The sequence below is a fragment of the Danio rerio genome, chromosome 4 (genome assembly GCF_052040795.2).
Source record: "Danio rerio strain M-AB ecotype USA chromosome 4, GRCz13ab, whole genome shotgun sequence".
Classification (NCBI taxonomy): Eukaryota; Metazoa; Chordata; class Actinopteri; order Cypriniformes; family Danionidae; genus Danio; species Danio rerio.
Genome location: NC_141024.2, coordinates 74,351,216 through 74,363,327, shown reverse-complemented (window position 1 = coordinate 74,363,327; position 12,112 = coordinate 74,351,216). Strand labels below are relative to the sequence as shown.

Genomic DNA, 12,112 nt, shown 5'->3' with positions numbered 1-12,112 from the left:
ATAATAAAAGCTCAACCAGAGAAAGGTTATATTTTGTTTGACACAAGAACACTACCATCTCCTGTCTACACATCTGCAAGGTCAAATTCAACAGCCCACAAGATAGCAGCCCTAAGAGCAATATGTGTGCAAGGCTGCTTCTTAGGCATTGGGTTAGGCCTCGATTGCACGGTCAGGTCTTGATCTTGAATTCCGATTGGTTGCCTATGTCTGATTTATTTATATATCCCTTTAAACTCTTGTCTGTGTGATAAATCTCTGGGTGAATATCTACTGCACAATCCAAATTATGATTGATGCCTTTTAGACCAGTAGAGAAAAGAGGGGAAAAGTTCTGCCTTCCCCTGTGCACCGAAGACGATGGGTGTTTACACTGTTCCAATAACACCATTACAATAGTGTTCCGTACAGGGCGCATAACTTCAATTCACTGACAAAAATTGGACAACGCTTTAAGTCTTATTTATTTATATATTTATTTATATATTTATATATATTTATATATATAATATATATTTATTTGTTTATTTATTTATTTATTTATTTATTTATTTATTTATTTATATATATATATATATATATATATATATATATATATATATATATATATATATATATATATATATATATATATATATATATATATATATATATATATATATATATATATATATATATATATATATGTATATATTGTAGTACAGTTAGCGTTGGAGCCAGCGAGGGAATTGCAGATTAGTAGGGTATTGTTTATTTATTTTTGGAAAGTCTACTTTTACAATTTGACGCATGTAAACCACAGCAGAAAGTTCTAACCAGCAGGTCCATGTCATATACAGTACAGATATTTAAGAAATAACCCACTATAAATTAAAAGCATTAACGTATACTTTTTGTTTTCACAAGCTTTGGAGGCGTAACATAAATTCCACTTTTAAATAACAGGTCACCTACAGCTTTCGCCATGAGTCTGTTCAAAATGACATCAATGTTTTAAAGTGCACTGCGAAGGGAGCACAATTGTAAACATGAAGATCGCAAAAACTGAATTGTACAAATAGTTTGAAAGTAAATTACACCTAAGAGAGATGAGCTTAATTCCTTTGTGCTCTCATAATTCCAACTTTAAATGTTAGAATGTTCTAAATGAATAGGGCATAGGGGGCATAAGTGGGAATAGAACACAGCCAGAACCTATGGGCCCTATCATACACCCGACGCAGTGTGGCGCAATAGTCTTTTGGTAGTTTCAGCTTGGCGCAAGAGTGGTTTTGAGGCGTTGCGCTACGCTGTTTAAATAGCAAATGCATTAGCGCTCATATGTGCGCCCATAGGCGTTCTGGTCTAAAAAGGAAGGTGTTCTGAGGCGGACGCTGGCGCGTTGCTATTTTGAGAAACTATAATAGATTTTTCATTAGACCAAAACTAACCCGGTCTAAACTCCAGCGCAGAGTTGCGCCTCACTTACACACTGCTTAATACACACAAGAGAGCAATAGGCAAATATCTTTACATATGAAAAAATGTAAATATTAAGGATATATATAGGATATAATAAGAATAAATATAGAATATAAATATAAAGGATTAAAATATTACAAAACATATTATTTTCTAGCCTACATAAATATGAAAAATCACTGCTTTTATGTCTTCATCTCGGGAGGCTTTTTCAGTTCATTCATAACAATTTGCTTTTGTATAATGTTATTATTATTAGCAGTATTATTTATTATATCCATATTTATATTTGTTTTATTAAAAACAAGCTTAGATTTGCCCACCTGTCAGGTTTTAGACCATATGGGGCACAGCAGGTGTTTTAGGATATAACTCAGGTTTTTGAGCACACTTTGTTATTATTGTTCATTTATTTGTTTGCTGGAAATTAGAACTTAATTTAGAAACAGTTTTGAAACAAATCTTTACCCTTAACTAACAAAATTAATTATTTATAGGCTAATTGATGTCTGTGCGTAAAGGTTTCCCTATCCAAGAGCGAAAGTGAAAGTGATCCATTATCTCTCATTCTCATGCAGTAGATGCTCTGTTTAACAGTTTTCTGTTAACTGTTTTCTAGTGAAATGCTCATTTTTTCCACTTAGACTTACTTTGCGTCCTGTAAATAGCGAATGCGCTCTTGGCGCGACACAGCTGGCTCTTAAAGGGAATGGGAGATGAGACTCTAATTGGTTTATTCTCAAAACACACCTATAACTCATTAAGAAAATAGACTCAACCCTTTTAGACCATGCGCCTTGGCGCAAAGCGCATTTTCCCGTCCGTAAATTAGCAAAAATGCGTCCTGACACGCCCTGAAAGCGTTTGCGCCCTGCGTGGACCGTCAAAATAGAGCCCTATGTTTCTAAGTACAGCTCCAGAGCTGTAGTTGCGAGTGCTCAAGTTTGCAACGAATGTTCGTTGGAGCGATGGACTTGGGAAACGGCCAATCAACAAACTATGTTTGTAACAACAGAACTTGCGATCTTAGTTGGCTAACGATGGTTGTGAGAAACGCACCCCAGGTAGGGGGTTGAGCAATGGGCTAACGACACACCTTGTAAAAATTAGATGTCACGAAACACCAATAGGGTGCGGCTAAATATCAACATCGATATATAAACGGCCCTGGGAGTAAATAAGTAAATTTTGTTAGTACAAAATACAGCTTCAGTTAGTTCTAGCTCCTAAAAACTCTTGTTTTTATATATATTTTTAGTTAACGAATATTTTTTTAAATTCTAGTTTTCGTTTTTTTCATTCGTTTTTGTTATCTATAATACCCTTTATGGGCTGATCCATAACTTTACCCCTATTACTTATGAGAAACTACATTGATAGATCACTAAAGATATTACAAATATATTCAGCTAAAATGCTCCTTTTGAGTTGTATATTTTCAATAAATCGATCCAAAAAAACACTGAGTGATATTGTGAGACTAACTGCTTCATCCATCCGCATTCCCCTATGCACCAAACAAAACAAGAGAAGATAGCATTTCTTGATAGCGAAATGTCGATTCTCTGAGGAGCCGGCAATTATGCTTAATGTGGTAGCGAATGCCACGCTCTCTCAATTTACTCCGCGCAGTAGCGGGCCTGGCTATTATGCGGATTCTGAAACACTCGTAGACACTCGCTGCTGCAATTGAGCTATAATGAATCCACTCTTTTATTGCCACTGATGGAGATGCAGACGCTCACGAGCTGATCACTGTGTCCTTAACATATTTTATTCTGACCTCCAGCAGTGCAAACTTTTCTTTACACAAGGCAGATTTTTCGTTTCTAGAAGAGAACATGAGGCTTTAGTCGGAGATAAGACACAATCGCCATATTTTAAATGTATATCTTCTGCAATTCTCAACACAAATCCTTTCTGACGTTGGTATCAAAGTCTGGAAATGCACCTGCAGACTAATACTGTAACAAGTGGAGTACAAATACTGGAAGAAGGTTTTAAAGGAACACGTTTATGGAGGAAATATGCTCATTTTATAACTCTCCTACTGTTAAACAGTTGAGTTTTTCCATTTTTTGAATCAATTTATTTGATCTGTGGGTCTGGCGGGAGCACTTTTTAGCTTAGCTTAGCATAGATCGTTTAATCGGATTAGACCGTTAGCATTTTAATATTACGCAGCACTTTTGAATAGCTTTTATATGTAGTATCTTTGTTTGGATCCTGACTACAATTTGCTGGTTTGAGTTAGGCTATTCCTTCTCATCTCTTCTCAGATGTGCCTGTGTTATCACTATTACTGGTTGTTATCTGAGAATAACATGCCTATGAATCTTGTAATTAGCCAGTCAGAATCAAGTACTTCATAAAACCATGCAATAATGCTTTATAATGTCTTTCCAGCACAGTGGAATGACTGTTAATGCATCTAACATAGCTGATATTCATGGCATGAATGTAAAAACCCTCCATCTTATATTCAGTCTCCATCTGATACTTAGAATTCCTGCGGGTTTCACACCGATCAGATTTTCATAGGCCGAGTTTTTAATGGCTATTTAATGTTATTTCCTTGATGGATGGAAGAGAGCTGCGGTGATCTTATTTGGGAAAGCATATGATCAAATCGTATAGTCTTACCTCCGCAAGTGGAGTTCCGTGGCTTATTTAAAGAGATTTAAAGGTCACATATCACACCTCGCAGGCCATTTCAGATTGGATTATCTCTGTGTAACTGTGACACACTTTGTTCGGCTGATGATGCACCGGGGGGGGGGTTGTGCACGGTTTGAGGAGTTCAGGCTGTTGCATGTCGAAGGATCTCTTTTCTAGCATCTCAACTGCCACTAATATGACAAGATGATAAGAGAGACATGGCTCCATGTGGCTTGTTTCTATTAAGCGGTACAATTTGCTATGCATTTAGTCAAAAACTACCAAAATGCTAAATATTGTAGCACTTTTTTTGATACCCATTTGGGTTGTTTCTACTGACTGATACAATTCAATACAGTACAGTATTGTATGCATTCATTTCAAAAGAACCAACATGCAAAATATCGTACTGTACTACTTTTTTGGTACCCATTTGACATGTTTATACAACTAATTGGTACAATTCGATACAATAAAGTGCGGTACTCATTTATTTAAAAGTACCAAAATACCAAATATTGTACCAAAGCTCTTTTTTGGTACCCATTAGGCTCATTTCTACTGAGCAATACAATTTAGCACAGTACACTTTGCTACTTATGTATTTTAAAAGTACCAACCAAATATCGTACCGTAACACTTTTTTGGTACCCAATTGGCTTGTTTCTACTAGGCAGTACAATTGGGTACAGTAAAGTACTGTACACATTTACTTAAAAGTACCTAAATACCAAATATTGTATCAAATCACTTTTTGTTGGTACACATTTGGCTTATTTCTACTGAGCGGTAAAATTCAATACTGTATGGTTTTGGTACCCATTTGGCTTGTTTCTTCTAAGCGGTACAATTCGGAATAGTAAAGTACGGTACACATTTATTTAAAATTATTAAAATACCAATTATCGTACCTGTTATGATTTATGTTTTCTTTTTGTTTTTTTTCACCCTCCTCTCCGTTTGCTCAACCCTAGGTTTCTTATTGGTTTATTATTCTGTCCATCATCATTATGACGCTCTCCGGTTCCACCAATCCCAGGACGAGCCGCAAGTATTTAAAGCCCTGTCAGTCCAGTGTGTGGTGTGCGCCCTGCCTCGGCATACGCTTTGTGCTCCACGCAATTCGTTTGTGCAAATGCTTCGTCTATTTTGTGATCTCTCAGTTACTGTGATAATTCGAGTTGCTTGCTTGTTGGCTTTAAGTAACATATGATGATGGTTGTGTGATCCTAAACTAAGATTTAACGGACTTATCCGTTTCGTTTTGTTTTAGTTTAGATTGATGTTTTGTTAGATTAGTTTGAGTGTTTTGCCACCCGTGTATTTTTGAGTTTTGTAGTTTGATTAGTTTAGTTCGGGTGTCGTACACACTGAAGATCTCGGTTTTTATTTGTGTTTCTTTTTGACGCCTAGTTTAGACATTAGATTTAAGGATTGTTTTGTTTTGTTAATTTCTTTGATTTGGCTTACACTCGTTGTTCTTGTTTAAAGATAATAATTATAAATGTTTGTTTGTTTGTTTTTTCTCCCCCATTTATTATTGTTACATGTTTCAATTCAATTATTGAGTAAAAGCTTTAAATGAGAGTAACTGAACCTGGCCTCATTATTGATCTGTCGCACACATTACACCTGTCTCACTTAAATGTTACAGCATCCCACTTTAACATCATAAAACACGTAACATTTAATTGGTGGCAGCGGTTCGATACAGTACAGTATGGTAAGGTAGACATTTATTTAAAGTACCAATATACCAAATATTGTACCATACCACTTTTTTGGTACCTATTTGGCTTGTTTCTACTGAGCGATATAGTACGATACAGCACAGTATGGTAAGGTAAACATTTATCTCAAAAGTACATATATACTAAATATTCTACCATACCACTTTTTTGGTACCCATTTGGCTTGTTTCTACTGCACGGTAGAATTTAATAAAGTGTTTGTTTAAAAGTACCAAAATACCAAATATCATATATGCCACTTTTTTGGTACTCATTTGGCTTAATTCTACTAAGCGGTACAATTCAGTTCTGTCTGGTACTGTACGCATTTATCTAAAGGTACCAAAATACCAAATATTGTACTATACCACTTTTTTGGTACCTATTTGGCTAGTTTCTACTGCGTGGTAAAATTCAAAACAGTAAAGTACGGTATGCATTTATTTAAAAGTACCAAAAAAACAAATTTTGTACCATACCACTTTTTTTGTACCCATTTGGATTATTTTTACTAAACGGTACCGTTCGATACAGTACAGTATGGTAAGGTACACATTTATTTAAAATACCAATATACCAAATATTGTTCCATACCACTGTTTTGATACCCATTTGGCTTGTTTCTACTAAGTGCTTCATTTCTGTACAGTAAAGTACGCATTTAGTTAAAAGTACCAAAAATACCAAATATTGTACCATACCACTTTTTTAGTACCCAATTGGCTTGTTTCTACTGAGCGATACAGTTCTATACAGTACAGTATGGTAAGGTAAACATTTATCTCAAAAGTATATATATACTAAATTTTGTATCATACCACTTTTTTGGTACCCATTTGGCTTGTTTCTACAAAACTGTACAATTCGGTAAACTACATTATAGTAAGGTACGAATTTATTTAAAAGTACCAAAATATAAAATATTGTACCAAACCACTTTTCTGGTAGCCATTTGGCTTGTTTCTACTGTGTGGTAGAATTCAATACAGTTAAGTACGATACGCATTTTAAAATTATTATTATTATTATTATTATTATTATTATTACAATTATAATTATTATTCCACTAAGCGGTAAAATTCGGTACAGTACAGTATGGTAAGGTGCGCATTTATATAAGAGTACCAAAATACCAAATATCGTCCCATACCACTTTCTTGGTACCCATTTGGCTTGTTTTTTACTTAACAGTACAATTCGTTCCAGTAAAGTACGGTATGCATTTATTTCAAAAGTAACAAAATTGCAAATATCGTACCATAAAACTTTTAGGAATTCCCAATTGGCTTATTTCTACTAAGCGGTACAATTCAGTACAGTACAGCATAGTAAGGTATGCATTTATTTAAAAGCACCAAAATATCAAATATTGTACCAAATTAGTTTTTGGTACCCGTTTGGCTTGTTTCTACTGTGCAGTAGAATTCAATACAGTAAAGTGCGGTAAGCCCTTTTTAATTATTATTATTATTATTATTATTATTATTATTATACTAAGCGGTACAATTCGGTACAGTACAGTATGGTGCGGTATGCATTTATATAAAAGTACCAAAATACCAAATATCGTCCCATACCACTTTATTGGTACCCAAATGGCTTGTTTCTACTAAGCGATACAATTTGGTACAGAACAGTACGGTTCGGTACACATTTATTTAAAAGTACCAAAATACCAAATATCGTCCCATACCACTTTTTTGGTACCCAAATGGCTTGTTTCTACTAAGCGATACAATTTGGTACAGAACAGTACGGTTCAGTACACATTTATTTAAAAGTACCAAAATACCAAATATCGTCCCGTACCACTTTTTTGGTGGTACAATTCAGCGATACAGACATGACATTGTTCATTTGTCATGCACTATGGTACATTAGACAAGAAGAACTGATTGAATCTTGCGTCTCAGCGCTTATTTGTTATTTACGAATCCCCACTACCTGTATCAAGCAAATCATGCCAAAATTGTGTAATCTGAATAGGGCTTAATTTGTATAAATGGATACTACAATAGAGGATAATGACTTTATCATTATGTTAAGTGGGTCCTGTCTTTATATAGTTGTCAATAAACTGCTAAGCAATGTGAACAGACACCGAATGGCAGAGCTGGTGTGCTTTAAGCTGCGATTTCAAAAATGGTGTTCAAAAGTTTCTGTTGATCTTTGGTCGCACTAACCCTGCCCTCAGCTCCTGATTAAACAGTTCTTACTCTTTAACCAGCAAAATTTTAAGAACCTAACAACCCCTTATCCTGGTTCAGTGCTGGTGCTTTGAAACTACCAACACTCAACCCTCCTTAATGGAAAAGGGGTATTATTAGGGGTATTAAGTTGCACATGGCCCAGAAAAAAGCATCACATGGTCTCTTGGATGATCCACAGACATTCAATTTAGGCAAAAATTCTCAGATCTTCTGCTGTCACACCGAATATCTGGCAACACAAGACTAAAGACACACTGTGGACAAATCTGCTACATTTAGGCTTCTGACATCGTTGGAACATACCTGGCTACATGGTTGATGACGGGTGAGAAGTTGGTGGGACCGTAGAGCTGGACAGATTTAAGACTCTGGTAATACGCCTCCATGACTCCATCAATGCCATTGCAATATGGGTTCTGAGGGTTTCCATTCTGTAGAAACACACATGAAATCACTATTAGAGCAGTCACGGCTTCCTTCAACATCTGATGGAGATTTCTGCAACAGAAATAGACATTTACATTGTTTTATTTGTAAATGTAAGTGCTGTCTGTTGTGTTTGGTGTCATGTGGGTTCTATGAGGTGCTCTTTAGGGCTGGTGGGTTTTTCTGGAAAGTTGCCAGAGCATTGCTACAGTATGTGCTTCCTACGTGTTTTAATTTGCAAGTACACTAGATTGCTGCTAGCATGCTATGTGTTCATATGCAGTTGCTAGAGTGGCATATGTGGCTACTTTTTCATCCCAAGGTCTCTATAGATTAATAATAGTTAAAAATACGTAAACAAATAAAAAACACTATATTTTTTTACATTTTTATTGGGTGATGCAGTGCCTCAGTGGTTAGCACTGTGGCCTCACAGCAAGAAGGTTGCTGGTTCGAGTACCAGTTGATGTTTCTGTGTGAAGTTTGCATGTTCTCCCTGTTTTCCACACATGGTGAAACTAAATTAATTAAATATAATAATAAATTAAATAAATTAAACTAAATTGTCCGTAGTGTGTGTGTGTGTGGGTGTGTGTGTGTGTGTATGGGTGTTTTCCAGTGCTGAAAGGGCATCTTCTGCGTTTGGAAAGGCGTTCAGTGTGCAAAACATATGCTGGATAAGTTATCGGTTCATTCGGCTGTGGCGACTAAGCCGAAGGAAAATGAATGAATTATATTAACATTGTAAATATGAAATGTACATATTTGTAAGCTTATCTAGTATGTTGGACTCTTATTTTGAAAAAGGGAGAGGTGGTTTGTAAAGCAGTAAAAGCTGGCATGACCACGGAGTGTTTAGAGCTCATCAGAATGAAAAATGCAGGATATAATACATTTTGGTCATTACAAAATTTATAATGAGGCAACAAACACATGTAAAGTAAAAGCGTTTAATCAATGTTTATTCAATTCAATTCAATTCAGCTTTATTTGTATAGCGCTTTTACAATGTAGATTGTGTCAAAGCAGCTTCACATAAATGGTCATAGTTACTAGAACAGTGTAGTTCAGGTTTTAGTGTTTAAGTTCAGTTCAGTTTAGCTCAGTTCAGTGTGATTTAATCATTACTGAGAGTGAATGAATAGCGTCATATCACTCAGCTCTAACATTTTCTGGAGTGAAACCATGCTAATGCACTTTATAAAACTCTGTCTTGGCAGAGGTTCATGATAATTCTTAGCTCTGTTTTGTGGCATAAAGATCACCCACTCCTTCAAGCTTAAATAAACCTCCTTTACAGCTTCAGTTGAAGAGTGTTAACAAGGCTTGTTTACGTATCATTCATCATATAATGTTTATAATATAATATTTAAAGAAAATTAAATCTATTTTGCACATATAACTCCCAGTACATAATGTTGTGTGCACAGTTTGTGCGAGTGGAGGGTATTTCGTCATCTACCACTCTGCTCAATACAGGCTCCCCTCAGGGGTGCGTCTTGAGTCCGCTGCTATACACTCTGATGACCCATGATTGTTGTGCAAAACTTAGCACTAATCGCATTATTAAATATGCTGATGACACCACAATAGTGGGTCTCATCCAGGATAATGATGAGAGGAACTACAGGGAGGAAGTAAAGCTCTTCACAAAGTGGTGCTGGGAAAACAATTTAGTTCTGAATGTTGATAAAACTAAGGAGTTGGTGATCGACTTCAGGAAGAAACGCCCCACTTATTCCCCTGTATATATTAATAACACTGCTGTGGAGACTGTACAGCAGATAAAATTCCTGGGGGTCCATGTTACTAATAACCTGACTTGGTCTCTCCATACCACTTGTCTTGCGAAGAAAGCGCACCAGCGACTGCACTTTCTAAGATGGTTGAAAAGAGCACATCTCAGCAAATCAATCCTCACAACTTTTTACAGAGGAGCTGTTGAGAGTGTTCTTACAAATGGCATCTCCCTTTGGTATGAGAATAGCAGTGTGTCTGATAAGAACACCATTAAGACGTTTATAAAGTCAGCTGAAAGGTCTGTTGGAGTCAAAATGACATCTATCGAGGAACTTTACCAACGCCGTTGTCTGTCTAGGGCAAATAACATTTTAGGGGATCCAACCCACCCTGGTCATAGCCTGCTCTCACTCATGCCATCAGGCAGCCGTTACAGAAGTCTGAGGAGCAAATCAGTGCGGTTTCCAGATCCTGTCATTATAAGACTTTTAAATAATACCATTTCTTAAGCATTGTTGAAAGCTAGTGTTAAATAATAAATAAATTTGTTAAACTAGCATAAATTGTTAATATTACAACAAATGGTGAAATAGGTATTTAAGTATTAAGTTATTCTCTTCAGAGATTTTTAAAAAATGGGTTATATCTTATATAATTATATTTTTTATATTTTATGGAATAATAAAAGCTTATTTATCATGTTAGGATTTTATAGTGTTTTTATAGTGATGTTTTTTCTGTTCTTGTTGGGTCTCTTGCAACGTAATTTCGTTCTGCATTACAATTCTATTGTGATGACTTGAATGACATAAATAAAGGAAACTGAAACTGAAACTGATGTGTGTGAGTGACATCGGAGCTCATTAATATTCATGACTATTCCAAATATGGTAAAAGAATGGCCTAGGGGTAATTCCTGTGGTGATAAATACACATATGAAATTGTTTGCGGAGAATTGTTGAACTTGCCAAAGCCATACACCTACTGTGTAGAAATCAGAACACAGTTTAACATTTGACACTCAATGGCACCTTTAAAAGCAGTCCCTAATTAAGAGCTGTTTGTGTTTTTTTTATTATTTATTTATGCTGTCAAGTTGCACTTCTTGATTGCTGCTGTGAAAACTTTTGATGTTACAAAATATTGTGTAAAAAAAAATACTGAAATATACACAAATAAAAGATTCCACACTTTTTTTGTTTTGATAGTTTGGTTATTATAGACCGACCCAGACAATATATCAGTTCAAACTGCCTAAAATGTCAAAAAAAGTCACTTTTATTTTAAAATGTAGTAATCATAATACTATTTAAGAGCAAAAATCATCAGGAAACACCTCTGAATTATAAGCTATGAGCAGCTGTAATTAACAGAATTAAATTTTATTTATTTATATTTTTAAAAGGGTGTTTAAAACCTGCTCACAATATGAGAGCCAGTGTTCTGTCTTGGCTCAACAGGTAGTAAACGATCACTCAGAAATGCTAAATTACAGAATGTGTCTCCTGATAAACGGGATATCCCGTGTATCTCCGGTAAATAAAGCTATCGCAGTAGGACATGTGCTTACCAGGGCGAACTCATGGGATATTCTCCCATCAGGGGGCAGTTTGGCTCCGAAGCCCAGCGCGGGGAACATCTTGTCGCTGTCATAGTCCTGTATGATCTCCCCCACGGCTTTCAGCGCCATGGCGTAGGCGTTGAGCTGGTAGGGACTCATGTAATGGAGGGAGGTGGGCTGGGCAGGGTTGCCTGGGAACCGGGTGCAAGAAAAAGCCGTCATTTAGTGCAGTTTAACCATTTGCCAGGGGAAGCTTAATTGGCAAGACGCATCGCATGAAGCCGTATAATGCAGCGTAAAACTATTCAAATTGGAATTTTCCATT

At 35.9% G+C, this 12,112-nt stretch overlaps 2 protein-coding genes across 8 annotated transcripts in view; one reads left to right on the top strand and one right to left on the bottom strand.

The window, feature by feature from the left end:
• slco1d1 (solute carrier organic anion transporter family, member 1D1) overlaps positions 1–12,112 on the top strand; it is a 790,174-nt gene that overhangs the window by 35,630 nt on the left and 742,432 nt on the right. The gene's annotated exons all lie outside the window — the stretch shown is intronic.
• Positions 1–12,112, bottom strand: part of si:ch211-266c8.2 — a 268,161-nt gene that overhangs the window by 19,687 nt on the left and 236,362 nt on the right. For all 7 annotated transcript variants that reach the window (XR_015484043.1, XR_015484044.1, XR_015484046.1 and 4 more), the window contains 2 exons: positions 11,797–11,978; positions 8,363–8,490 (listed from right to left, as the gene is read on the bottom strand). Coding sequence is in view for 2 of the 7 variants with exons in the window: in XM_087249950.1 (XP_087106076.1) it covers positions 8,363–8,490; positions 11,797–11,978 (310 nt within the window). In the remaining 5 variants the exon portion in view is untranslated. The remainder of the gene's footprint in view (positions 1–8,362; positions 8,491–11,796; positions 11,979–12,112) is intronic.